Source organism: Ammospiza nelsoni, chromosome 18 (assembly GCF_027579445.1).
Source record: "Ammospiza nelsoni isolate bAmmNel1 chromosome 18, bAmmNel1.pri, whole genome shotgun sequence".
Lineage (NCBI taxonomy): Eukaryota > Metazoa > Chordata > Aves > Passeriformes > Passerellidae > Ammospiza > Ammospiza nelsoni.
Genome location: NC_080650.1, coordinates 3,232,806 through 3,259,487, shown reverse-complemented (window position 1 = coordinate 3,259,487; position 26,682 = coordinate 3,232,806). Strand labels below are relative to the sequence as shown.

General features: G+C 40.0%; 2 protein-coding genes across 6 annotated transcripts in view; one reads left to right on the top strand and one right to left on the bottom strand.

Moving 5' to 3' along the window:
- KNTC1 (kinetochore associated 1) overlaps positions 1-12,399 on the bottom strand; it is a 34,582-nt gene extending 22,183 nt beyond the window's left edge. Inside the window, exons 1-21 of the mRNA XM_059484957.1 lie at positions 12,335-12,399; positions 11,688-11,819; positions 11,450-11,570; positions 10,964-11,079; positions 10,584-10,656; positions 9,992-10,069; positions 9,832-9,866; positions 9,495-9,605; positions 8,540-8,633; positions 8,096-8,148; positions 7,714-7,826; positions 7,302-7,356; positions 6,575-6,673; positions 6,157-6,200; positions 5,996-6,061; positions 5,830-5,905; positions 5,528-5,653; positions 5,345-5,434; positions 1,577-1,642; positions 1,130-1,191; positions 631-742 (exon numbers count right to left, since the gene is read on the bottom strand). Of these exons, the coding sequence (XP_059340940.1) occupies positions 631-742; positions 1,130-1,191; positions 1,577-1,642; positions 5,345-5,434; positions 5,528-5,653; positions 5,830-5,905; positions 5,996-6,061; positions 6,157-6,200; positions 6,575-6,673; positions 7,302-7,356; positions 7,714-7,826; positions 8,096-8,148; positions 8,540-8,633; positions 9,495-9,605; positions 9,832-9,866; positions 9,992-10,069; positions 10,584-10,656; positions 10,964-11,079; positions 11,450-11,570; positions 11,688-11,813 (1,716 nt within the window). The 5' untranslated portion in view covers positions 11,814-11,819; positions 12,335-12,399. The remainder of the gene's footprint in view (positions 1-630; positions 743-1,129; positions 1,192-1,576; positions 1,643-5,344; positions 5,435-5,527; positions 5,654-5,829; positions 5,906-5,995; positions 6,062-6,156; positions 6,201-6,574; positions 6,674-7,301; positions 7,357-7,713; positions 7,827-8,095; positions 8,149-8,539; positions 8,634-9,494; positions 9,606-9,831; positions 9,867-9,991; positions 10,070-10,583; positions 10,657-10,963; positions 11,080-11,449; positions 11,571-11,687; positions 11,820-12,334) is intronic.
- A 165-nt stretch (positions 12,400-12,564) lies between these two features.
- RSRC2 (arginine and serine rich coiled-coil 2) lies at positions 12,565-26,653 on the top strand. Of its 5 annotated transcripts, XM_059485051.1 has the most exons (11): positions 12,666-12,680; positions 15,158-15,314; positions 15,864-15,907; positions 16,824-16,901; positions 18,505-18,717; positions 19,637-19,780; positions 23,101-23,223; positions 23,320-23,399; positions 23,946-24,178; positions 25,613-25,702; positions 25,993-26,653. In XM_059485051.1, exons 4-11 carry the CDS (start codon positions 16,894-16,896, stop codon positions 26,170-26,172), a joined length of 1,071 nt encoding a protein of 356 aa, XP_059341034.1. In that variant the 5' UTR covers positions 12,666-12,680; positions 15,158-15,314; positions 15,864-15,907; positions 16,824-16,893; the 3' UTR covers positions 26,173-26,653. The 5 variants fall into 5 exon arrangements, with proteins under 5 accessions (XP_059341032.1, XP_059341031.1, XP_059341034.1 ...); XM_059485049.1 differs by lacking the exon at positions 16,824-16,901 and having other exon boundaries at positions 12,565-12,680; XM_059485048.1 differs by lacking the exon at positions 16,824-16,901 and having other exon boundaries at positions 12,571-12,680; positions 18,527-18,717.
- Positions 26,654-26,682: the final 29 nt, after the last annotated feature.

The following is a 26,682-nucleotide window of genomic DNA, read 5'->3' as shown; positions in this document are numbered from 1 at the left end:
AAGAGCCAGTAAATTTCACAAATCCAAAGAGAAAATCTCAGTAGTCATAGGCAGAAATTAAATTAAGCTCTGTTCAGTAAAACTAGAGTTTGGTCTTCTTAAAAAAGGATCTAATTGAAGGAATTTCTTTACAAATAACACTGTTCTATTACTTTCACACTCATTCTATAGCTCTGTCTTACTGAGAAAACAACAGACATGGAACTGAAAGTCCTGCACTAAAAAATAAAATAACAGCACACACACTACCTTAAATGTGTCATTCAGAGTGAGGAGTCTGTGATTATTTTTAAAGGATTTTAAGGTAGGCAGAAAACATCCACTTAAATCTGAGAGCTGGGCTTGCAAGAAAGTGAGTGGAAGGTTACAAGCACTGCAGGATAAATCAAATTGGCATGACTTAGAAATATGAATTCTGACACCAGAAATACCAGTTTATTCCTAAATCAACAAGAAATTCAGCCTCCTAAGCATCCAGGTGAACAGTAATCATTGTGGTAATTGATGAGATGCTGCCATGCACCTTTGCTTTCTGAGGAGCTGTTTTGTAACAGCACCAGTGAAATTAGGCTGGAAAATGGAAGAGATTTAACCCCCTCCATAAATTCCAGAGATTCTGTGCCACCTCACCTGATGCCTGAGCCACAGGTACTGTGCACAAGGCAAATTTCCTTCCTCCAGCTGAAAAACAATAATCTTGAACATGTCCTCATTGTTCAGGAACTCTGTCCAAGCAATGCCACTAAAAGGAGGGGGAAGAGAAGCTTTGTTAAATGTCATTTACAAAGAAACTCGGGGAGAGAACTTCAAAACCTTTCTACCCAGTGCTTGATGTTGTAAGAAACAACAGGAGTGGTGCTTTGTGTTTGTATAAAATCACAATGCCTCCCTTCACATCTTGAATTAAAACCCCCAACTATTTAAGTGGACGTGCAATAGATAATTTATGTTTTCAATATATAGGATGACTCAAACCTCTGCATTCTCCCATCTCCAGAGCACAGGATGGGAAACTTAAGAGCTTGAAGTTTAATGAACTCATATTAAAAAACAAAAATAATCTTAATTTCAGTGGTACAGTCTAAACAATCATAATTAAATTTATTTTAAATCTTAAACACGAACAAACCTGAATTTCTCTAGTCCAAAAGCTTCACAGAATGTTGTAAGCCTTGCCTGAGCTCTCAACACCTGAATGCAGAGGAGATTTAAGGTTAATATCTGGCTGAACATATTACATGACATGATTAGAGCACTGATTCTCCTTGAAGGCAGATGAGGCCAGTTTACAACAGGACCAAACAAAAAACAAAACGAAACTCCAAAAAGTACTTTAAGAAAGGTTCTGCCTTCAATTTATGGAGCATCTGAAACTGAATCTTTCTATGACTTGAAGGAATGGCTTATTTCTGAATCTGTCATTACTGTGCTTCTCTTTCATACTATAAAATATAATTTTGTTTAGATTTTTTGAAATTCAGCAGTAGTTTACAGTAATAATTTGAATTTTCAGTTTGTACAACTCTACATTACAATTGTTTATCTGATACTGTAGATCCAAAAAATGTGTCCTCACCTCAGCTATGCATACTGGAGCCCCATCAGATGGTGGAGCATTGGTTCTGTTATCTTTCTTCAAAATCTGAAAAAAGGACATGAAAGGGTTTGGCTGACAACTCAGAGCATGCCAGGCAGGACTGTGAGTGCATAAAGTCAGAGCAAGAAGTCAGGAGTGCTGTAAATCAAGATTTTACAATGCTAGATTGATCCAATTCAATTGGGCTAAATCCCAAATAAGGAAATGTGGCTGTGGCTAAATACCAAATAAGGAACTGTGGGCAGGGCTAAATCCCAAATAAGGAAATGTAGGCAGGGCTAAGCCCAGATAAGGAACTGTGGGCAGGGCTAAATCGCAAATAAGGAAATGTGGGCAGGGCTAAATCCTAAATAAGGAAATGTGGGCAGGGCTAAATCGCAAATAAGGAAATGTGGGCAGGGCTAAATCCCAAATAAGAAAATGTGGGCATGGCTATATCCCAAATAAGGAAATGTGGGCAGGGCTAAATCCCAAATAAGGAAATGTGGGCATGGCTATATCCCAAATAAGGAAATGTGGGCAGGGCTAAATCCCAAATAAGGAAATGTGGGCATGGCTATATCCCAAATAAGGAAATGTGGGCAGGGCTAAATCCCAAAAAAGGAAATGTGGGCAGGGCTAAGCCCAGATAAGGAAATGGGGGCATGGCTAAGCCCAAACAAGGAAATGTGGGCATGGCTAAATACAAATAAGGAAATGTGGGCCGGGCTAAATCCCAAAAAAGGAAATGTGGGCTGGGCTAAGCCCAAACAAGGAAATGGGGGAGGGGCTACACACAAATAAGGAATTGTGGGCATGTCTAAATCCCAAATAAGGAAAAGTGGGCAGGGCTAAGCCCAAATAAGGAAATGTGGGTGTGACAAAATCACAAATAAGGAAATGTGGGCATGGCTAAGCCCAAATAAGGAAATGTGGGCAGGGCTAAATACAAACAAGGAAATGTGGGCAGGACTAAATACCAAATAAGGAAATGTGGGCAGGGCTAAGCCTGAATAAGGAAATGTGGGCATGGCTAAATCCCAAATAAGGAACTGTGGGCAGGGCTAAATCCCAAATAAGGAAATATGGGCATGGCTAAGCCCAAACAAGGAAATGTGGGCATGGCTAAATACAAATAAGGAAATGTGGGAAGAGCTACACACAAATAAGGAATTGTGGGCATGTCTAAATCCCAAATAAGGAAAAGTGGGCAGGGCTAAGCCCAAATAAGGAAATGTGGGTGTGACAAAATCACAAATAAGGAAATGTGGGCATGGCTAAACCCCAAATAAGGAAATGTGGGCATGCCTAAGCCCAAATAAGGAAATGTGGGCATAGCTAAATCCCAAATAAGGAAATGTGGGTAGGGCTAAGCCCAAATAAGGAAATATGGGTGTGACAAAATCACAAATAAGGAAATGTGGGCATGGCAAAGCCCAGATAAGGAAATGTGGGCAGGGCTAAGCCCAAATAAGGAACTGTGGGCATGGCTAAGCCCAGATAAGGAAATGTGGGCGGGACTAAATCCCAAACAAGGAAATGTGGGCATGGCTAAGCCTGAATAAGGAAATGTGGGCATAGCTAAGTCCAAATAAGGAAATGTGGGTGTGACAAAATCACAAATAAGGAAATGTGGGCATGGCTAAGCCCAAATAAGGAAATGTGGGCAGGGCTAAATACAAACAAGGAAATGTGGGCAGGACTAAATACCAAATAAGGAAATGTGGGCAGGGCTAAGCCTGAATAAGGAAATGTGGGCATGGCTAAATCCCAAATAAGGAACTGTGGGCAGGGCTAAATCCCAAATAAGGAAATGTGGGCATGGCTAAGCCCAAACAAGGAAATGTGGGCATGGCTAAATACAAATAAGGAAATGTGGGAAGAGCTACACACAAATAAGGAATTGTGGGCATGTCTAAATCCCAAATAAGGAAAAGTGGGCAGGGCTAAGCCCAAATAAGGAAATGTGGGTGTGGCAAAATCACAAACAAGGAAATGTGGGCATGGCTAAACCCCAAATAAGGAAATGTGGGCATGCCTAAGCCCAAATAAGGAAATGTGGGTAGGGCTAAGCCCAAATAAGGAAATATGGGTGTGACAAAATCACAAATAAGGAAATGTGGGCATGGCAAAGCCCAGATAAGGAAATGTGGGCAGGGCTAAGCCCAGATAAGGAAATGTGGGCAGGGCTAAGCCCAAATAAGGAAATGTGGGCATGGCTAAGCCCAGATAAGGAAATGTGGGCGGGACTAAATCCCAAACAAGGAAATGTGGGCATGGCTAAGCCTGAATAAGGAAATGTGGGCATAGCTAAGTCCAAATAAGGAAATGTGGGTGTGACAAAATCACAAATAAGGAAATGTGGGCATGGCTAAGCCCAAATAAGGAAATGTGGGCAGGGCTAAATACAAACAAGGAAATGTGGGCAGGACTAAATACCAAATAAGGAAATGTGGGCAGGGCTAAGCCTGAATAAGGAAATATGGGCATGGCTAAATCCCAAATAAGGAACTGTGGGCAGGGCTAAATCCCAAATAAGGAAATATGGGCATGGCTAAGCCCAAACAAGGAAATGTGGGCATGGCTAAATACAAATAAGGAAATGTGGGAAGAGCTACACACAAATAAGGAATTGTGGGCATGTCTAAATCCCAAATAAGGAAATGTGGGCAGGGCTAAGCCCAAATAAGGAAATGTGGGTGTGGCAAAATAACAAATAAGGAAATGTGGGCAGGGCTAAATCCCAAACAAGGAAATGTGGGCAGGGCTAAGACCAAACAAGGAAATGTGGGCATGGCTAAGCCTGAATAAGGAAATGTGGGCATGTCTAAATCCCAAATAAGGAAATGTGGGTGTGGGAAAATCACAAATAAGGAAATGTGGGCAGGGCTAAATCCCAAATAAGGAAATGTGGGCATGGCTAAGCCCAAACAAGGAAATGTGGGCTGGGCTAAATCCCAAATAAGGAGATGTGGGCAGGGCTAAGCCCAAATAAGGAAATGTGGGCAGGGCTAAGCCCAAATAAGGAAATGTGGGCATGGCTAAGCCCAAATAAGGAAATGTGGGCAGGGCTAAATACCAAATAAGGAAATGTGGCTGTGGTACACCCAAATAAGTGAATTGTGAGTGGGAAAAGTCCATATAAGGGAATTTTTTCCCCTTTTTCTCCCATTTTATTCCTATTTTCCCCCAATTCTCCCCTATTTTTTTCCTATATTTTCCCAATTTTTATTCCAATTTTCCTCCCAATTTTATTCCAATTTTCCTCTTATTTTATTCCTATTTTGCCCCAATTTTTCCCTTTTTCTCCCCAATCTTCCCCCCATTTTATTCCCATTTTCCAGCAATTTTCCCCCATTTTTTCCCCATTTTTCCCTCCAAAAATTTTTTTTTCTTAAAAAAATTCAGTATTTAGAATATATTTGATCTAATTCAAAATGGTTACCTACTTTGAGCTTTAGTTTGAAAATTAATATTTTAAAGGTACTTTAAAAAACTGCTACTCAAAACTAAACCCTGCTTTGTGATACAAAAATAAATCTGTGAGCTCTTTCTTGCCCTTGGGCAATACCAAGAACGAGATTGGAACAAGACTTGCTGCTTCTTCATGGCTGGTTACAAAGGATTTGTTTGGTTACACAGGATTTATAATGCCTTTACTTTTGCCTTTTGGAATGACTGTAACTGCTCTGTGCCCCTCTCATGTTGTACAGAAGGGTGGAATAGAAGTTGAAAAGTAGAAGAAATAAAAACAAATAAAGCCCTTACCCTGACTTTAGCATAATTCAGCATTTCTCGTGTGGTTTCATACAGTGGCCACGGAGCATTGATGCAGTAATTCACAACAAACTGGCTGTCCTGTTGGCATAAGGAAACAACTGAAATTAATTCCAAGATCCTTTATCATTTGAATTGTTTTAGTAGGCAGAGAGGGTAGAAATACAAACAAACCTGAATTTTTTGCAAATTTTCTTTGGCTTCATTGCCTAGATCCAGCAAGGCTTCCTGGCCATAATTCCCAAGAGAAGCTGAAGCCAGTTTCTCTAAAATAGTGTTTGCCTTTACTTTGTATACAAGCTGTTTAAAAAAATAATACAAATATGGTGAGCTGTTTTATAAGGTAACATCCCACTGCCTTGGTAATATCTGTAATATTTTTAATGCTTTCTATTGGACTATAGAGCAAGGACCTTCTCATAATTTCAGTTATACTAATTAATCTCTAATGTGTTTCTCATGAATGAACAACTCACCTCAACATCCAGTCCAAACTGAATAGCAAAATTCTCTGCTTCAGTGAATTTGTGTTTGTGCAGTAAACGACTTAGTCTGGGGAGGAAATAAAATAAACCACTTCAATGTAAGTCCAGATTTAAAAAAATTGATAATACTACAATGGTTTTTCACAGAAACCAGTACCTATTTTCTGGCAAGGCTTCAGTTAAACTTCTCATCACAACTATAGAAACTGGGTCTTCAGAGGGCCTGAGGATGAAAGGGAATTATGTGAATTTATCAGCTCTATGTGGAAGTAATTTTTATATAATAATGAGCTAGTTGCAAACAAAATATTGTCTTACATTTGATGCTTTTCATGAATTCCTTCCAAGAAGTGTATTGTATCCTGTAGTGAGCAATGACAGAAACCATCAGGTGAAATGAACTGAATTCCAAATAAATCCACAGCATTTTTCTATGCTAAGAGAACTTAAAAAACTTCCCTCAGTTTTTAGCTGTAACAGCAGCAGGAACCACTGGCAGTGCTATTAAATAGTGCAAGAAACCTCAGACTAAATTTAAATTCAATTTGCTTCATAAAAGGCTATTTTTCTCTATCCTTTGGGGACATCACTTAATCTTTCTTTGTGTGGTTCCTGCACAGTTTCTAGCAGAAATTACTTTTAACCTAACAAGAATAACTCACTACCCTCTAATATTTACACATATTAAGACAACTGTATTGCTTCAAAGAACAAAAACAAAATCATCAAAACCTACAGTGCAAATCCCACTTTGAACAAGGGAAGAAACAGGAGACACTTCCAGAGAATAGAGCTGTTGCATGGTGGGCAATGCAAAAACCATCAGGCTTCTCATCTATTAAAAAAAAAAAAAAGGGAGAAAACAAAGAAGACAGAATTGCTTTTTTTTTCTTACACTGGTGAGAGAGTGATATTTGCAGAATAATTTCTGAATTCTTAAGGAATTACAGTAGGACTTTATATGAAATGCAGGTCTTCAGTTTGAGGAAATTTAATGAAGGTTCAGACGTTGCCTCCCCCTTTCTCTTTCTCTAGGCCTATTATGTATAACTCAACAGGTTTAATCTAATTTTTACAATTGCATAATGTTCATCCTGGTATTTTATTTCAGTTGCCTGCACTGACTGTAGCTGGGGGTAGATGCTGAAGGCAACAGAGATTGTTCTAAAGAAATCTGGGAAGGGGTGTAAGACAATAACACATATTGCTGCTCTTCCTTGTCTGCCTACCTTAATGAACCAAACCCAACCAGGGCCAGCTTGGCCTGGACACCCCCAGGAATCCCAACAGCCCTCACTTGCTACACCCTAAGATGTAAATGGCCACATTTCAGTTTGGATTTCAGCTCCTCAGAATTCTCTGTGCCCCAAATATTTTGCCACCTCCATCCCTCTTCCCCCTTTATTTTTCCTATGAGCAATTGCAAACAATTAAGAAGCAGAACACAGAATAGGAGATTTTACCTGTTTGGCATCTGGCATTGTCATGACAATCAGTTTCACATTGGCAAGCCCTTGCCTAATGAATGAGAAAGAGATAAAAGAAAGCAAAATTTGCTGTAGGAATCTGAGGTTAAAACTGTGAAATATTTTTGTTTCTGTGTTTTAGAAAATTTTGCATTCCATGACACATTTAGAAATCCCTTTATATTTTAATATATAACTGAATAGTTTCTAGCACTTTCTCCCACATTAGAACAATAGTTACACTTTTTCACACATTCTGTTTAATCTTAATTTTTAAGAAAAGGAATTTCTAACAGGGACAAGCTGTTTTGCACCAGCATCTGGGCCAAAATAATGAGATATTTCGTAAAAATTACAGCACCAGACAACATTTCACTTCTCAGGGCTGGTGCTGTAACTCTTCACTTACCATGTGACTTGGGAGGAATCTGACTCAGTAGTGAGAAGAAATTCTTCAATATGTATTAAAGGCCAATCCCAAATTAGAGTGAGAGAATAAATATCCCATGTGCTTAAGATGTTCTAGATTAAAAAAAAAAATCAGACATGAGTTCATATTTTCCTCATAGAAGACAGTTTTTCAACAAAATATTACATTTTGTGGCTTAAACAATGAATAGGAGTAGAATTAAAAAAAAGAAACAACACAGGAAGATCAAGATGCTCTTGATATAAGTAAATATAAGTACCTTCATTTTACAGAAATTTCACTTTAAACCTTAAAAAAATATGTTTATAAGCTGGATCAAGAACATTGTGAAGTGAAGATTAAAGCAAATCATTACCCATACCTCTGTATCCAAAACAAACAGCTGATTGTCAAGGACTTGAAGTTTTGCAGCACCTAAAAAATATGAGTACTCACATAAATTCATTATTTTTCTTGAGATATGTATCAGAAGGAAAAACATATTCAAACACATAACCAAGTATTGGAAATCTCATGGTTCAACCTCATGGAACTTCCTAGGACTGTGCAAAGTTTAGCTTAAAGTCAATTGTGATTTATGTCACTAAGTTAAACTGCAATTTTGAAGCCCACATTTTGGCTGTACCTTTACAAAATTGTTCTGTTTGGTACATGTGAATTTATTAAAAACGATGAAACTAATTGAATCAATGAAAATGAAATTTAATGAAATTAATTTATTAAAAAAAACCAACCAAAAATTAGTACATTCTGCAATTAAATAAGAAAACTACACTTGTCTATAAAAAGATAAAACTTTCTTTACCTTGGATCAGACTTGAATCAGCAAAACTTTGAGCAGACACCAGGGCATTGGTGGGGTCCACCTCCCATCTGGAGAGCACATAATCACCTTTACCCTGTAAGGAGAGGAAAAGTAAAATGGGGTTAGATAGGAGATGTTTGACCACTGAAATGTCTCCTTCTGCCATTGATCTTGAACTTGGAAAGCTGCAAAACTAAATTTAACTTTAGTTCTCTACTGATGTTCAGAAAAAAACATTGATTTCTTTATTTTTAATTTAACATTTTTCCCCTTCTCCTTTCAAGACCAGCCTTTGTTACAGTGATTGTTACACTCAGCAGCTTTTGGCTCTTTGAAAAACAGTATTTCAAAATATCCACTTTTCTTTCTCATAGAACATAAAAGCTGAATGAAATTACTCTGAGCCTACTGAGGAAAATCCCATTGAATTCAACAGGCTTCAAAAAATCAACTCAGAGAACTTGTTTGCAAGTTTGCCAATTACATTTCAAAGCAAGTCTATATTTTAATTTCTTTATTAGTTGCTGTATTTAATTCATGCTTAAAAGCTTTGTTGAATTAGACCTGGTTATTTTAGCAGGTCTTGTTGAATGAGAAGCTGATTGGAAGACTCTTGCCAGCTTTGGTTTTGTCTGTGAGCTCAAGGATAATATCTATAAACAATCCAGCCTGTACAGACCAGAAACCAGTGATTTCTAAGCTCAGAAACTCAGGGTGAAAATATTTTCCCCTCATCCATCACAACAAAGTCATTTTGGAAATGACAGCTGTTATTTCTTTATGAGAAAAACCATGGACAGGCAGCACAAGTGATAACCTTTAAATTGACAGTGAAGGAATTAAAAAGCTGATAAGTTGCTTGAAAAAGAGACAAATTTCTGGAGACAAATTTTGTTGCAGATCCAAAAATGCCATCACTGATCACATGGAAATTGTTCATGTTCTTGGTGCTTACCCCAATGATCAGATGGATTTTGTTGACTGAGCTGCTGATGACAAAGTCCTGACAGCCCAGGCTGTGGTGCTCTCCTGTGGCAATGAAAGTTGTCTTTATCTGTCCTTGTAACTTGTGGGTGGCAGAGCAGGGATGGCCACAAATGGAGAAGAAAAAGATTTGTTTATAGAACCAGTGGATAAAAATCTCTGCTCATTTCTAAGTGTACAGAAAAAGTAACAATCACAGCTATGAGGGGGAATGATGGACTGGTAAATAGTCAAGGGAATGTAGAGAGCAAAGTTTGGTGACAAACTCTGCACTTTTAACAATTTTGCCAGTTTTGCAGGTCTCTTACTTGCTTTGCTGTAGTCATATCCATCTTCTCAATTGCTAAATATTACAAAAAAAAAAATAAAATCAGCATTAAATAAACTTTTCAAAAAGGCACAAAGGAAGTTTTTGAATACAGGTTTCCCTGTTCCAATGAAATCCCAGGGGTCTGTAGCTATTCCTACCTTCCTGTGTTTTTCCAAGAGGGACACACATAATGCAGAAGCATCCATTGCTTGTGAGAATAAACATGTGATAAACACCTAAAAAACCCAACAGAAATATTTCACACTGAAGTATTCAAGAGCAAGTAAAGAGAAGAGTAGCTTGTAAACAGGGCAGTGAAATAACTGACCCCAAAAAATCATCTGACCAATAGATTAGGCTATTTTAATCAAAAATGTTGTAATTTCCAGGAGGAGTAGAATAATATATTCTGTTGTGACAGAACAGGGCTGGGAATTTATAGAACAGAACCACTGAACTCTGATAGAAGACAGAAGGAATTCTTCCTTTTTTAAGCATTTTCATATGTTTAGCACAGTCTCAAAAGAAAAAGGTATTGAATTCTGAATATTTGTTTCCTATGGCATTTGTAAAATAATTGATGAGATAAAGAAACTTCTACAACTTTGCTTTGCATTGTGCACATAAAACTAATTTTTCTTTATTTTCTGTATTACTTATTTTGTAATCTCTTTCCCTGAGAGCTATTAAAGGGGAACAAAATCACAAAAATTCAGACAAAGGGGGAGAAAATAATCATTCAGTTCTTACCTGCATCTGCATTATCTTTAACAAAAAATAGATTTAAGTAAGTCTTTTCACTTGTAGATTGTTCAGCCAAAATCTAAAATAGAAACAGCATAAAGACTATTATTCTGTATTTCACTAAAAATATTGAAATATTGATTATCAGTTCAAACTTTAAACTATTTTTAATGAAGGTTCTTGTTTCTGCATGCCATTCCTAAATAGATTTTCCTTATTCATCACTCATGGGAACAGAAGTGCCCATTTCAGCTGCTTAGTTAGAATATGTGGTCAAAAAGACAAGGATGTTTATATTTTGGTATTTGGAAAAATGATTTTAAAACCCTCAAGAAAGTCTGAGAACAAAATGTTCAGAGCCAAATTAAATAGAAAAGTTACTGTACCTTTGTTAGCAAGGTTTGTTTGGATGGGATGTGGATGAGATGTAAACTGCCACTTCTCTCACCAACCACAAGGAATTGCTTGTCATGGCACATACCCACAACATCCACGTTAGAGTCTGAAAAGATTCATGGCAAAATGTCAGACATCAAGATCTGGGTTTTATGAATAAATATTAACACCAGAATTGGACAACACAGTGTCCCAGATTTCTTCAAAACAAGTTGTTCTGACTAAATGAAATATGGGAAGACGCCTACAGGGAGTGGTTTTGGTAACCAGTGAGAACTTAGAAAGGATTCTAATGAAATTGTACTGAAATAATTAATTGTCTTCAGAAGCCAAAATCACTTTTTATTACTTAGGTACTTGTTATAATGCTTCCCTTTACAGGCTAGTCAGACATTGCTATGTTCTCCTGTACAAACCTAGGTATTTAAAAAGCCAGTTTTCACTTGCCAAGTAGAATTCCAAAGGAAAGAACTCACCAAACTGGATGTGCATGAGAAGAGACAGCCCAGTGCTGTCCAGAAGTGCCACAGATCTGTCCACAGCAACAATGCTGCCATCCCTGGAGCTGCATGCATGGAGCTGGGGGTTCACAGAGACCTGGCAAGGGAAAGGTTGTTTCACACAGGAACGCTCCAGAAAACATGGCAGAGGAGCCCAAGTAATTATTAGACAAAAAATAAATTAATTAAAGACAAAAGCTTTGCTAGGTTGTACCTTCTCTGAAGATGTGATTTGCAGCAGAGAATCCACCTGGTACAGGGCAGTGCCACACTCCTGGCCCAGCCCCACCGGCAGCTGCCCGGTGTCCTCGTTCAGCAGGAGCTCGATCTCGTTCCACATCTCTGCCTGGGATAAACATTGCAGGAACAGATTGTAGAGCAGACAGCTCTAACCTGTAGCTACAGGTTTTATTATTTTCATTAGTATTTATTAGTATTATTACTGTCTGGAGGCACTGTGTACAAGAAGACTCGTGAGGATAAGGAGTTTGTTTAAAGCCAGGTGAGCAGTGTGGATCCCGGCCTGGCTGAAGGCAGCTTGGGGAGATTTCACCAACTGAATTCACTGCCAGCGCTCCCCCCATGCTGTGAGTGTCCCTGCCCACAGGAACACATTCCCTGCCCTCAGGGACCCTCATCCCCTCTGGGTGACAAGCCCCAGCTCACAGGGACCCCCATCCTCTGTCCTCAGGGAACCCTGCACCTGACAGGGGTGACAAAACCTTGCCCACAGGGACCCCAGGCCCTCACTGCGGCGGTGACATCGCTATTTCCAGAGGGAGCCCTCACCCGTGACACTGCCGTTCCTTCAGTTACCCCGCTCCCCTCACCGATGACACTCCGTGCCCCCGATCCCCTCACCGGTGACACTCCCGTCCCCTCAGGTACCCCGATCCCCTCACCGGTGACACTCCCGTCCCCTCGGGGCTCTCCTGACCGCGCCCCCTCGTTCTCTCCCGAGTTTCAATTTGGCGGGAGCCGGGACAGGCTCAACGGGTCACGGCTGCGGCCAAACCTCCTTGAACGCGAAGGCGCCTCCCCGGCCCATAACGCCCCGCGTTCCCCCGCGCTCCCCCCAGCGCCACATCCGGGCACCCGCGCTGAGGGCGGGCGGGGCCGCGCGATCGCCGTGGCCGCGCAGCCGAGCGAGGTCGAGCCCTGCGAGGACGTTGCTGAGGGGCGGCGGTCCGGGCGCTCGATCATGGCGGTGAGCGGCCGTCGCTGCCGGGTTTTGGGGCCAGGGTGGCGGGGAAGGGGCTGTGGGGGGCAGAGCCGGGGAGGGCCCGGTCGGGAGCCGTGTGCGCGGAGGCACAAAATGGCGCCCGCCGCGCCTTGGGCTGCGGCGCCATGATGGGCTCGGGGAGGGGCGGCCGCGCTGCTCCCGGTGCTTCCATCCCCGTCTCCAGAAGTTTCTGGTTCGTTCCTCGGGGCTTGGGGAGAGGAGAAGACTCGCTGGGACTGAGCCCTGGTGGATCCATGGCTCTGGGGAGAAGTGCTGTGGTTGTACTGGCGTTTCTCGTGGGGACTGTGGGGCGAAGCTTCCCTGTAAGGGGAGCGACCCAGTGTCTGGGCTATGCTGAATTTTCCTTTCTCTACTTTTCTTCGCTCTTTTTCTTTGTGTTTGGTCACAGGCTTTTTTGCATTCAATTAATTCGCTCCTATCTTGCTTTTTATGGTTAATATCGATGGGAAACGCCTCTGCTGTAGTTACCACTATGCTTCATGTTCGAGCAGCGTTTAAGAGTGGTTTTATTTTCTCTGAAAAAATGTTGTGATCTGGTGGTGTACAAAGATATTTCGCCTCTAATTGTGTTGAAGAATCAGTAAGAGTTATCGAAGAGTTAACCTAAAGTTGTCAATTTTTTCAAAAGTTCTTAAATAGTTTTGAGTGCAAAAAAATCCCCATAAACTAAAAAACAACAAACAAACAGGGCTGGAAAGTGAGCAAACTTTTTAAAGCTCACTTTAAGCATTTTGCGGTGTCTAATCTGGTAATTAAAGTTCTTGTTTTGAAAGTTTGATCAGTGGTGAAACAGAGCCAGGGGGACTTTAAACCTCTGGAGAAAATTAATTCTTATATAACGATTTTTAATTTTTTTGTTATATAACTTACACTGTTAAGAGGAAGGTACATTTTTCTGTCGAACGACTTTAGTTATTATTACTTTGTTTTTACACTTTAAGATGCTACTACTGCATTTAGAGATTCCTCTGAAGTGCAGGTGAGGTGCTTATTCAGGGTAACACTGAGCCTGGTGCCAGTCTGAGAACTGAGAATAATCTCAGTGAATTCTGTCAGGTTTTTAATTGCTGTTTTTTCTTTAGCCCAGATTTCCCTCAGGTGCAGAGCCCAAGGGCACTAACGAGCAGCACTGTGTAAATAATGACATTGGTAGCCTTGGAAATCGTGGCAGTGGGCTCAGGTTCACTTGGATAGTGTGTTTGAAATCCCACCTGATTTACACTCAGAGCTGATATTCTCGTTCTTCTCAAGTAGCTTCACAATGTAAACATGAGTAGCTGAAATATAAATCCAAATATTTACCCGTTGGGTGTCATGAAGAAAGTGTGCTATTAGCACCCAGTGTATTAATGACAGTTTGTAATATCTGTGGAGATTTAAGACAAAGTAGCTGCTTTATTTACAAATCTGTGGATATAAATGGGTGTTTGAGAGGGCAAACCATTGGCAAACCATTCCACCATTGCAGCTGGTGGAAAGCTGCAAGTTCAAGTCCTCTGCTATATAAATTGTCTCTCTGAATAGCAGTTCTGGGCCAGATGATGTCCTTAGGGACATCTTCTGCAGCCCCACGATTTCCAGGAGGTTTGGTTATGGCTGGTTCAGAGGAGATCAGAGCAGGAGCAGTGGAGCTGTGGGATCATTCCTGGTGGCACATTCACCCTCTCTGTGTGTGCTGCTCACTCTGTTCCTTTCAGGGCACTGTGCACCCCCTGCACTCATTTACCCCTCACACATTGAGTCACAGAGTACCTTGATGTCACAAAATCAGGTTTTGGGTTTAATCCTCCTAGATCAAGGGTTAGAAGGAGTGGAGGGAACATCTTGGTTTTCATTATCTGGTAAAAATGTGATCTTGGAGCAGGTGTTAGTGACCTGTGTGTGGTCTCCTACAAATAAATCTTTTTGCAGAGATGCTGTTGAGGTGTTTCCTCATTCCAGAGTGAGCTGTCTAACCCTAATGCCCCTTCCTGCATTTCCCTTCAGAGTTCACTCTGTGCTTCAGAACTCTGGGATTTTGTGCTGTGCCTCAGTGATGCCCAAACTTGTCACTCATATCTGTTGGGACAGCACTGACCTTCAGTAATCCTGGTCATGGAAATGCTAAAAAGTGATTGACCTCCAAACACCATTTAGAGAAAACTCTGCCTCAGATTTTGGTGTTGCTGATACTCTCAGAAGTACATGGGAAAAGTAAAGTACAGTTTAACATAGTGAGAGAATAAAATGTGAACTTTATATCAGTTCTCTTTATTAAAATCTTGAAAAATCAATCTGTATGCAGTTGCACAGTTCAATACAAGTCTATTAAGCTATTGCCTAAGCATGGGGTGAACACATTATTGGCTTAACAAAAAAAAAAAAAAATTAGATGTCTCTTTTTTTTCCTTGGTTTTCAGTCCTAAGCTTCTGTTTCTTAAAAATTCTGTCCTTGTCTATAGGGTAGTGATACAGAACGAGATGGAGTAGTCCCAGAAAAGTCCTCTCCAGAAAGAGAGAAGAAAAAGGAACAATCAGATGCCTCCAGTTCCCCCAGAACATCAAAGCATCACTACTCGAGATCGCGCTCACGCTCCAGGGAGAGGAGGCGGAAATCAGGTACGGCCTCGATGGGGGCACATTGCTTGGGCAGCTGAATTCTCTCAGAAACAATTTTGGGAAAATAGACAGACTTAGCCCTAGTAACTTGTTAGAATTGGGGAAAAAATGGATCTCCTAACTTTTGGGGTGTATCCTAAATATTGAAACTGTTGAGGGAAAAGGTCTTATCAGTGTTGAGGGGATCAGGGAGGGAGGACGTGTCAGAGCACAGCAAACAGGAAACTGTCCCATTTTGTTTCATTTGGATTAGATAAGCATAGGCTGGAACACTTTTGCATAGTTGTAACAATAAGGTTACTTGGCAGAAGAACATGATTGCAGTGTGATGTGGGTTAGTTTTTCACTGTCAGAGCTTAAATAAATGCAAAGCACTGGGACTAACAGCCAGAGTTTGCTTTCTGCCCTAGATACTCAAATAGTGCTGTTTGTCTTTTAAATCTTTATAAATCCATCCCTTCAAGGGATGGAATAACTGAAAAGAGCTAGAAAGATTATAGCCAGGTGATCTTTATCTTGGTAAATGACAGTAAATGTTTTCTTCTGCAGATACTGAAGGAAGAAAGCACAGAAGCCGGAGCAGAAGCAAAGAGGTAATTAACACTTTGTAGCGTTTAGGTAATTGTACATCTTAAAAAGTATCTTGTAGTAATGCACATATGTGTAAGCTTATATAAATGACTTTATGGTAAGTACAAGAAATTGAGAACTTTAAGCTTAAAAATGGATATGGAGAGCCTTTCATAGTGAAGCATGATTGCAGCCATCATGTTGACAAGGTAATAGTTTTATAGAAAATGCTTTCAGAAACTAGTAACTTTATTTCTTTCTTTTTCTTTCTTTTTTTTTAATTTTTGTGGAAACATCCAAAAGAGAGAGTTCATGTGGAGAAGTAGAATGGTGTTCTTGAACACTTTTACAGAGCTTCCATTATCCAAAAGCCTTGGGTGGCCTTGTTCCTGGTCAGTGTTCAGGACTTTGAATAATACATACCTGTCTACTTAGGTGTATTAAAAGTAATTTGCCATCAGACTGAGCTCTGTTTATTGCATCCTTTAATTGTAAAAGCTGTCATGGCTTGACAAACAAGCTGAGTCAGCTGGAAATGCGACAGTAGCAGCAAAAATTTCAGAGGGCTGTCTCTTAAAATAAATGAATAAGTGTGTGTGTGAATATATAGGGGAATGAGAAGAGACAGCATCAATAATGCCTTAAAAATAACTGGCTCACACACCAGAGAAGAGCTGAAACAAGCAAAGCAGGAGCATCAAAATAGTCATAAAGAAGCTTAAGCCATGTGGGGCACCAGGCTGGAACAGATAAGGCACTTTATAACCTCAAACCCGGGTCAGGAACTTCTCCTTCCCCCATTCCAATGGAAGCTCTGTTAAAAAAAAAAAAAAAAAAAAAAAAAAAAGAAGAAAGAAAAAATCTAGGCAAGTTTTTGTGAAATTGAATAATCTATTGTCTAGCTCACATGATAACATTTCTATAATAAATCATACTCAGCGTGCTAATGCGCGAAGAGACTGAACTGAAGACGCTGCAGACTCAGATAGCAAAATTATAAGCCTACTTCATGATAAGGTAACTATTAGTCATTCAAACTCATATTTCCCTTAAAAATATCTTAACTCCGTTATGGGATATAATGGTGGTTTTATTACTAAGTGTGTGTCTGGAAAATGTGATTAAAAAACAAATTCGAAGACTCTTTTTAATTATTAAAAAAAAAAGGTGTTTAAAATGCTGTCCAGTGCTTTGCCAGGCTGTTGGATCTAATCTTACACAATTTATGTAGCAGCTTTTAAGTTTTGCAGAGTAAACAGATGAGAAATGATCTCCCACAGTAGATGTACTGTTATTATTCTTTTGCAAGATTAAGCTCTGTCTGTAGACTAAGTGCTGAATATCAGTAATTCTTCTTAGTATGTATGTGAGAACAACTGCTTAAATAAATACATACTTAAAATTAGTGTACAGGTAACCTCAGATGTAAGAACTGATTATTAAAGGAGCTAAGAATAAAATGCTGTGAAAAGCAGAAAAAATATGTAATATTTTTGCTTACTTGAAGAACAGTAATCAAATGTATTTAGAAATGGATACATAATAATAAAGAATTAGGCTTGGGCAAATGGGTAAAAACCAATTATAGCATTTTCTCCAGACTCATTTGAGACAGAGTTCTGATGGAAGAAAAGATTTTATGAATAGTTAACATATTTAGATAAGCAAGAAAACCAAACAAACAACTTCTGAATAATTGGGTTTTATCTAAAGTGAATGTATTGTGCTTAGTTTGTGACTTGAGCAGAGCATTATTTAAACATAAGACTGAAGCAGGCTATGCTTTTGTGCCAGAAAGGTTTCAAAACACACTGGATATATTAAGAAAGGGTGTTGATGTCACGACTTAGTCTCTGAGGAAAGCGCTGGCAAAAATCAGACCTGACCTTGCTAAATATTTTTGGCATTGCAGCTATAAAAAGGAATCTTTTTTTTTTTTTTAAGAAGCACTGCAGGAAGGAATTGCAGTATAGTGGAGCAGCAAATCTGTAATTTAAAACTACTGTGGGAAGTCTGAGTGGTGCATGTTCATTTGAAATACTAAAAATGGGATGTCAGCCATGAAAATTATTACTTTGCTTTGTAAAAACTGTTGGAAGTTACTGAAGAAAGTTTTGCTCTAGAAAATAATTACCTAATGATGACTTGAAGGTTTTTTTGGTTTTAAAAGCAAAATAGTTTGTCTGGAACTGCGTGTGGATTTTAGTAACTTTCTACATGGAAAGCTCAGGCAAATAGTAAATAATCACTGCAACTGTGTTTATATGTATATGCATATTCATAAATTGTCAGGTTCTTTAAGATAGGTCCTTAAGTGCTTGGAATGGAGGCAGTAATGAAATGACAGGTTTTGTGTTACAATGCTGTGAGTCTTATATGGAAGCACTGTAAAGATACCTGGATGGATACCTTAAAAATCCTTTCTAGACAGTGGGAGGAGGGAAAAGGGGGAAAATGATAGTGTGCATTTACAGCTTTGGGTAGTTGGTGGCATTAGGTAAAGCAGCCGTGGCTCATGATTGAGTCACTCTCCTAAGGTTACTAATGTTGCATCACAACTTAGCATTTTTATCTTCTGATACCCATACTAACTCTCTTTGTTGCACTATTTTCCTGAAAGAACCAACTTCTTCTTAAAACAGGCAAGAAGACATGAATCCAAAGAGAAGTCCTCCAAGAAGCACAAATCTGAAGATCACAATGACAAAGAGCATTCTTCTGACAAGGGAAGAGATAGCCTAAATTCATCTGAAAATGGTGAGGAGAGGCACAAACGCAAAGAGAGAAAGTCATCCAGAGGGAGGAGCCATTCCAGATCCAGGTCTCGGGAAAGGTGAGTTGGTGCATGTGATTGTTGTGTGAGTGCATTTCCAAAAGCCATCTTTGGAATTATTGTAGAATTCCATTCCTGACCTCATGTGAAGCATCAGTTCATATTGCATGTTTCAATTTTCACTGGGTAGTGCATTTGTAGATAAGTTATTTTGCAGATTACTTTGAAATAAAAGTAGACAATTGCACTAAGATTTTATATAGGGATGTATTTTACACTTAAATTGGTATAGAAAATACTAAACAGATTATTAAATGTACCTTATTGTCAGTGACAGGAAAGCAAATACACCTTACAGTGACATGGCTCTTTACCTCCTAAATCAAGAGCTTCCTCACAGGGAGTGTTGGCCAATCCTGCTTGTCTAGTAGCCCACCCAGCACGTTCTGAGGGTAGGAAAATTCCTGGGACAAGCAGGCTGCTGCCAGCAGAGCTTCTCCCTGTGTAGCTGAGGGATGTGCAGCAGACAGGGTAGTAGGAACAAGCTTTGGCTCATGACAGGCTCAGGGACTGGAGGTGACTCACAGGCTTGGGCACCTCTTCCCAAAGGTCTGGAATACCACAGAGAGGAGCAGGGTTGTGTTGCCTTGGATTTAAGACTCCTTCATAGATTAGTTTGCTTTGTGTTTGTTTTGAGGTGTACACTTTAATGAACAACTAAAAATAGCAATATTGATTATTTACAGAAACTCTGCAGCTCAGTTGTGGCTGGCAGTGGGCTTTTGTTCCTTTCCCATTTCATCCTTCAGACCTACAGCTTAACCTGTTCTGGGCATGAGCATTTCCATGTGTAGTGTGCATTCTCCCCACCCTGCCTGATGCATTTCACCCTTTGGTGGGGATCCCATGTGTGAGTCCCTGAGTACAAACTGCCTTTGGACACGGGAACAGGTGTGAGAGTTCTGGGCGTGTGTTTCAGACGCCATCGGAGCAGAAGCCGCGATAGGAAAAAATCCCGATCCCGCAGCAGAGAGAGAAAGCGCCGGATCCGATCCCGCTCTAGGTCAAGGTCTAGACACAGACACAGGAGCAGAAGTAAAAGCAGAACTAGGAGCAGAAGCAGGTAAGTGTTACCTGTGGTGGGCTGATGGGATGGGCTTACCAGTTCATGTCTGTTCAGTGCAGTTAAATGTGTTTGGCTTTTTCTCATCAGTACTGAGAGCAGGTTCAGGACTGGGCACTTTGCTTGGTCTTAAAAACATTTGTCCTGGGCAGCTGAAGCATCTCAAACTTTTGACTTTTCATAGTGTGACTTCTTGTTAGCAATAGTACTTAAGTGGGAAGAAGTGAAGAATAAGATACTGGTGACCTTTCCTGTGTTTGATACAATAGTAGTGTCCTTGGCATACTGCTGTATTTATGCCTTCAGTTTGTGTACATATGATAAAAGGAAAGTTTATCTGGGAATCATTGGCTGTCAGAGCAGATAACACAGTTCAGAAGCTAATTCTGATCACCTCCACAAAATCAACTGAATTTTTCTGTGAAGTTGCAATTGGTGTGGTGCTAAGATAAATTTTGGTTCAGATGGCTTTTTTCTGATATGAATGTACTCTTCAGTGTTAGTGATTACCAGCTCCTCTTTGTCAAGTGCAGCTTGAGAATATTTATCACATTAATTTTTCTCCCTGAGTGCTTTGATTTCTTCCTTAAATTCTAGAAGCACTTGATCCAGACACTTAGTGGCTTGGTCTGGGTCTGTTTGACAGAGTTGAGTTTCTGTACCTCACCTGGGATATCCTGGAATTGCCATTTTCATCTCTTTGTAGAAGTTAATGGTTTTCAATACTGATAATGCATTCAGTATTTTGGTGTAGAGTCTCTATCACCTTTGCATTCTTAATGCCCTGTAGGATTTTCTCAATGGTGAAGCTGAAATAAACTTAATGACTGCTACAGATGTTTTGTTGAAAGGAAATTGAATGAAAATCAGTGTCCCTGCAGAGCTGCTAGAAAGTGTTGACTGTTCCAGTTCTCTCAATAGTGTTTTCACCAGCATATTTTTAATTGTTCTGTGACTGGTTATGACTACTCAGCATTACAGTGGAACATTGGAGTCTTAACCATCACACTGGTGTAATGCTGCAGCATCCCTTGTGAAAGTGTTCAGAAGATTTACCTTTCTGAAGAAGTAGTTGAATTCCCTGGTTTGTGTCATGTTTTTGACATGCACTTGCTACCAAACATTGAGCTGGGGTGAGTAGAGCCGGGTCTGCAGTTGGTACAGTTACTTGTATTTAATGGATGGTGTTAAAGCTGCATTCAGCATGTTGTGCAAGGCTTCAGCTCCCCATTTTTTCCAGTTATTGTAGATAATGTGCTCTGTTTAAAAGTCACTTTGAACATTGTGTGTAATGGCTCCATGAAAACTTTATGTCCCAGAATAGATTTTGGTTTCTGCAGTGGAATTCAAGTTGCCTGAAACAGAACATCAGATGTGGGAAGAAAAAGTAAGGGATAGTTATAGCTTAGGAATTTCTCTAGCTGGAAACAGGCCTTGTGATGCTGGAGGACATACTGCAAGAATCCTTTTGTTTTAAGTTATATTTGTATCTCACAAATCCTAGAGGATGGAAGTAAATGAGACAGAAGTCTTTTTTACTTGGAGCTAGAACACTTCATCAAGTTCAGAGCTTGAAGTCTGGTAAAAAAAGTGACTTATGGGGCAGTCCTCAAGGCAAACTCTGCACAGGCCAGAACAATGTGATGTGGAAATCTGCCTGTTAAAACTCACCTGTGAAGGGAATTCCATCATTCCTGACATGCAGTTTTTGTTGTGTTACAGTGAGCAGGCTGTGACAGAAGCATTTGTAAATCGCAGAGCTTGACCTTCTCTTGATGGTTCTTTGCATAACTCAAGCTCAGATTTTCAGGGGATTTGTTCTCATGGGCATTTAAAGCAATCTTTTGGTTTGTGGGTGCATAAAACCTCCTGGCAGTTCTGCAGTGGTTTGGCTCTGCTTAAGTGCTAGGTGACAGCAGCTGCTTGTTTCAAATGGAAATACTTGAATACAAAAGCTCAAATATTTATTTCCTTGATATTTACCAGTGCAATAAAGCATCACAGACCAAAGACAAGACCAAACAACCATAGTCAGCACGGCAAAAATGAAGGTATCTTTGAAACAGGCATTACATCTTATCTCAGGAATGCAGATCTGTCACTTCCCAGTGCCTGAATCTGCATCTTGCCATCTTCTCTGAAAAGATAAGTCTTGCCTCCTTTGTATTCTGCCAGATTGGTCATGTAAACAAGGATCTTTTTGTAACTTCAGTTTGCGTTTCATAATGTTTGTAGATGCTGCCCTGGTACAGAAGAAAGAGAATATCTGCATGCCATGGGAAGTGGCTGTTGTCAAGTTAGCCATTATCCCCAGTTAGATGTTGCTCCAAATGAGTGATAATAAATTTACGTTAAAAAATGACAGAAACACCTTTGTGCATCTCAACTTATGATTATAGCAAATCTGGGAGAAGCGTGTGATAGGAGTGATATCTCCTTTAAATTAACCCTTGTGGAGCACTTCCAGTGTCTGTGACTTCTTTGTTTGAAGCACCAGTGTCAGAGACTTAAACTGGGATAAACCCTTATCTCCTGTACTGCAGATACTGATGATCCTGGCACACAGAACTGCTGCTCATAGCATTTTTATGTGTGTTTTTGGTGGCTGTTGTTTAGATGGGATTAGGTACAGATGTCCTAAGAATGTCTCCTGCTTGGAAAGAGGTGGGGAGAAGGTTAGGAAGAAGAGTTGAACTGAAGGTTTTGGTATTTTACTTAAAAATACATTTTAACTGTGTTCTTTGCAGATGGTCAGGCTCCAGGTAATTCATGCTTCAGAGTTCTCTTCCCTAGAGAAACCCAAGACAAGTCACATGTTCAGCTTAGTAGAGTCCCTCAAAGCACATTCAGGGAAGAGGATACAGAGGGGAGAGTAATATAATTTCCTGAAGTGCTACTCCACTTCTTAAATGGGGCCTCTTCAAAATGCTTCTTATTAACATAATTACAGTGCTTTGAGGTCTCTTATGGTTTTAAAACATTCTTCTAGCTTGATTCATTCAAGTTCTCTTGCAATTTTGAGCAGAAATTAGATGATTTTCCTCAGGATTTAGAATCTCTAGAGCACATTTATTTGTTCTGAACACTGAGTATGAGAGGGAAAAGGAATACCCAGAATTGCACATTCTGTTACAGCTGGAAATCTTCACTTTTACCTCTGTGTTCTTACAAGGCAACTGTTGCAGTATAAACTCTCTGAAAGCTTGAGAGTTCCCAATGAATCATAAAGCAAATTTTCAGTGCTGTGATCAAATACTTTATGAAATATTAAGCTGCATGTGTGCCTTCATTGTTTTAGCAACTGTTAAATTTGGTTACAGAGAGAGAAAGAAGAGAATTGAAAAGCCCCGAAGGTTCAGCAGGAGCCACAGCCGGAGTCCGAGCCCGCCGCCGTTCCGGGGACGGAACACAGCTATGGATGCACAGGAAGCCTTAGCCAGAAGGTCAGAAATTGGGGTGAATTTGATAATATGTGATGTGAATAATCTCCTGGTGTTGATTTTTCACATGTAAATATTTTTATTTCCATGTATTTCTAGGCTGGAAAGAGCAAAGAAATTGCAAGAACAGAGAGAGAAGGAAATGGTTGAAAAACAGAAGCAACAGGAAATGGCTGCAGGTAGTGTTTGTGTATGAGATGAATTCCTGAGCAGTAGCATGAGTGGAAGATAGATGGGCTTATGTTACAGGAGTGTTGCAGTCTTACCCAACATATAGACAGGTTGTCTTAATGGAATTGTTAATAAGAAAAACAACAAGAACTAGAAAATATTTTTAAAAAACAAAAAGAAACAAAACCCCAACAAAAATGATTGGGATTTCTTATTGCTTACTGAGTGTGCAAGAAAAATGTTGTGTGTTTGGCTATTAAGTGATTTCATGATGGCCATTGGGCTGCTCTTTGCTCAGGGGTGTTTAGAACCACAAAGTGCTTTAGTTTCACTTGGAGTTTCTGGTTTACTAAAACTCCTGGAGACATGTTCCTTAGTTGAGAAATCACATCTCACTTGTTACCTGTGCACTTCCATCTTCTATTGAAGGGAAGTGTTTGGGTGGTTTGGGTTTTTTCTTTGTTTCTGGGGCTGGTTGGTGGTTGGCTTTTGTGTGTGTTGGGTTTTTTCCCAAAATCCAAGGTTCTCCCTGATGAGTTCCCTTTGTTCCTCAGCGGCCGCAGCCACGGGAGGCTCCGTCATCAACGTGGCCGCTCTGCTGGCCTCGGGGACACAAGTGACCCCCCAGATTGCAATGGCAGCTCAGATGGCAGCACTCCAGGCCAAGGCACTGGCAGAGACTGGCATAGCTGTGCCCAGCTATTACAACCCTGCAGCAGTGAACCCCATGAAGTTTGCTGAGCAAGAGAAGAAGCGGAAGATGCTTTGGCAAGGCAAAAAGGAAGGGGTAATGTTGGCTTTTCTTACCTTTTAACTTCAGTCTGCATTTCATGATGTTTATAGATGCTGCCCAGGTTCCAGACAGAAGAAAGAGAATATCTGAATGCCATGGGAAGTCGCTGTTGTCAAGTTAGCCATTATCCTCAGTTAGCTGTTGCCCCAAATGAGTGATAATAACATTTAAATTAAAAAATTATAGAAACGCCTTTGTACATCTCAGCTTACTGGTTATGGCAAATCTGGGAAGAGTGTTTGGGAATATCTTGCACTCAGTTTAAGAATGCTAATGAGTGTTAGTTCCAGCTTTCATACCTCTTCTCTTAGCAAGTTTAAACATCAGCTGAAATAAAACTTAAGTAAAACTAGGAGTTGGACTTTGGGTCCCTTGTGGTCCCTTGTGGGTCCCTTCCAACTCAGAATTTTCTGTGATTTAGGAGTGAAAGGCCTGAGATAATTATTCCTTCAGTGATAAATGGTTGTGACACAAGACTCAAGGAAACCCCGAATGTCATAAAGCTTCAGAGGTGTAGTTGGATCATAGTGTTATTTTTGTGAGTTTGCCTACAGCTTGTAACTAAACATCAAACCCAGGTGATCTCCCTTTACTGGGGAGGGATTGCTGAGGTATGGAATGTGTAACCCCTCTTTTCTGGGACTGTAGAGATTTCTCATGTGATGGTTGTGTCCTCTCCAATTGCAAATTTCAAAGGCAAGTCTGTCAACCTTGCTGGTAACATCTCAGGACCACAGTAATGCAATATTAACCTAACAAAAATCATAAATGCAAATAAGCCTTCAGGCTTTTGTGCTCTGTCAAATCCCTTTGCAATTAGTGAAGTGAGAAAGGCACCTGTGGCAGTTGCTTTTTCAGAAAGTTGCTGGGTTTTAGTCGAGCTTTTGCCTGCTGATACTGTGGAAAAAATGTCCACTTTAATATTTGTGGTTTTGTCTTTTGTTAGTCTGGTAAAGAGGTGTTTGTTAGGCTGTTTCCAGCAGTTACACAACAAGCTCCCTTACCTTTACAGACTGTTCCCTAAGATGTGACAAACAAACCAGTTTCCATGGCAATGGTGGGAGACAAAAGGGAGGGCAGGAGAACCCTGAGGGCTCTCTGGGCACTTCTTCCTGAATTGTGCTGGATATTGATCAACTGCAATAAACAAATTCATTTTTCCATAATTTCCTTTAAATCTGAATTCCAACCAAGCTTCCAGACCTTTGGAAATGCCAAAGGAAGGAACATTCCTGTGTTTTGAACATTATGGTTAGAAAAGCTTTCCTCACAAGGAGCTCCTGTGAGGATGCTGCAGGAGGAATGTCAGACTTGGAAACCTTTTGCTTCCAGCTGTGGTACAGAATGGGTTTGTCTCCTGCACTGCTCTGTTGTGCTGTTAATGGAATCTTATGTAAAATGGTGACACTTCTTTTTTTATCTGAACAGGACAAATCACAGTCTGCAGAAATATGGGAAAAACTCAATTTTGGAAACAAGGACCAAAATGTTAAATTCAGAAAACTGATGGGCATTAAGGTAAAGAATTCTTAATATGTAATTAAGTTTATTAATTGCAAGATAATGATTTCACTTTCTATTTTAGTGTACCTTATCCAGTAAAGGTTCTAAGTTAACCTGATGTAGTTAAGAACTTTTAAGTATTTCAATATAATTAAAAAATCAACTGAGTGAAGGCCTGTGTGTTTCTTGAGAGAGAAGATCTGCACTAGAATGTTGCAGCAATAAACCCAAATGCTTGAACTGTTACTTTTGTAAGAATTTGTGAGCCTCACCTGCCAGAGCTGATGTTTGTGTTGTGTTTCCAGAGCGAGGATGAAGCTGGCTGCAGCTCCGTGGATGAGGAGAGTTACAAAACCCTGAAGCAGCAGGAGGAGGTGTTCAGAAATCTGGATGCACAGTATGAAATGGCCAGATCACAGACTCACACACAAAGAGGAATGGGATTGGGGTTCACATCTTCCATGCGAGGAATGGATGCAGTTTGAAAAATGAAAAACAAACAAACAAAAAAGGCTGTTTTGAAGTTTGAGACTGTGGAAGGTTCTTGTTCACATGTTGGGTCCTTGTTCACCAAAAAGCTAGCATTCTAGCTTGCATGGGTGTTGCATTGACTTTAATTTATTGAAAAATACAATTTTTTTTGTAAATATCAGATTAGTGATACTGGTGTTAGTGTTGTAATCAGGTTATACCCACTTCCATTAAACTTGACAGAACTAGAGGAGGACAGTATTTTTTAGTTAAAAGTTCTACTTTTCAAACCAAGCAGCAGATGGGAAGAGCTCATACATGGATATTTCGTGTCCACTGTCTTGTGTACTTTTGTACTTTAACCTTGTACAGTTATTTTCAATTCTTGAAACATGAAAGAAACATTGTGTAGATGTTATTTAGCAGTCTGGGCCAATAGGCACATAATCCAGTGCAAAAAAACTGGTTAATAATAAAGACATTTTTTTTCTCTAAGGTCATATAGTAATTTGTCCTTTGGGCCG

What these genes read in the sequence shown, in the direction of transcription:
- RSRC2 (XM_059485047.1), top strand. Translation starts at nt 12,950, where the DNA reads ATGGCTCTGGGGAGAAGTGCTGTGGTTGTACTGGCGTTTCTCGTGGGG. An exon ending in AGAACTAGGAGCAGAAGCAG is followed by an intron (nt 19,781 to 23,100) that starts GTAAGTGTTACC and finishes ATTTGGTTACAG; the next exon opens with AGAGAGAAAGAAGAGAATTG. An exon ending in GCAACAGGAAATGGCTGCAG is followed by an intron (nt 23,400 to 23,945) that starts GTAGTGTTTGTG and finishes TTTGTTCCTCAG; the next exon opens with CGGCCGCAGCCACGGGAGGC.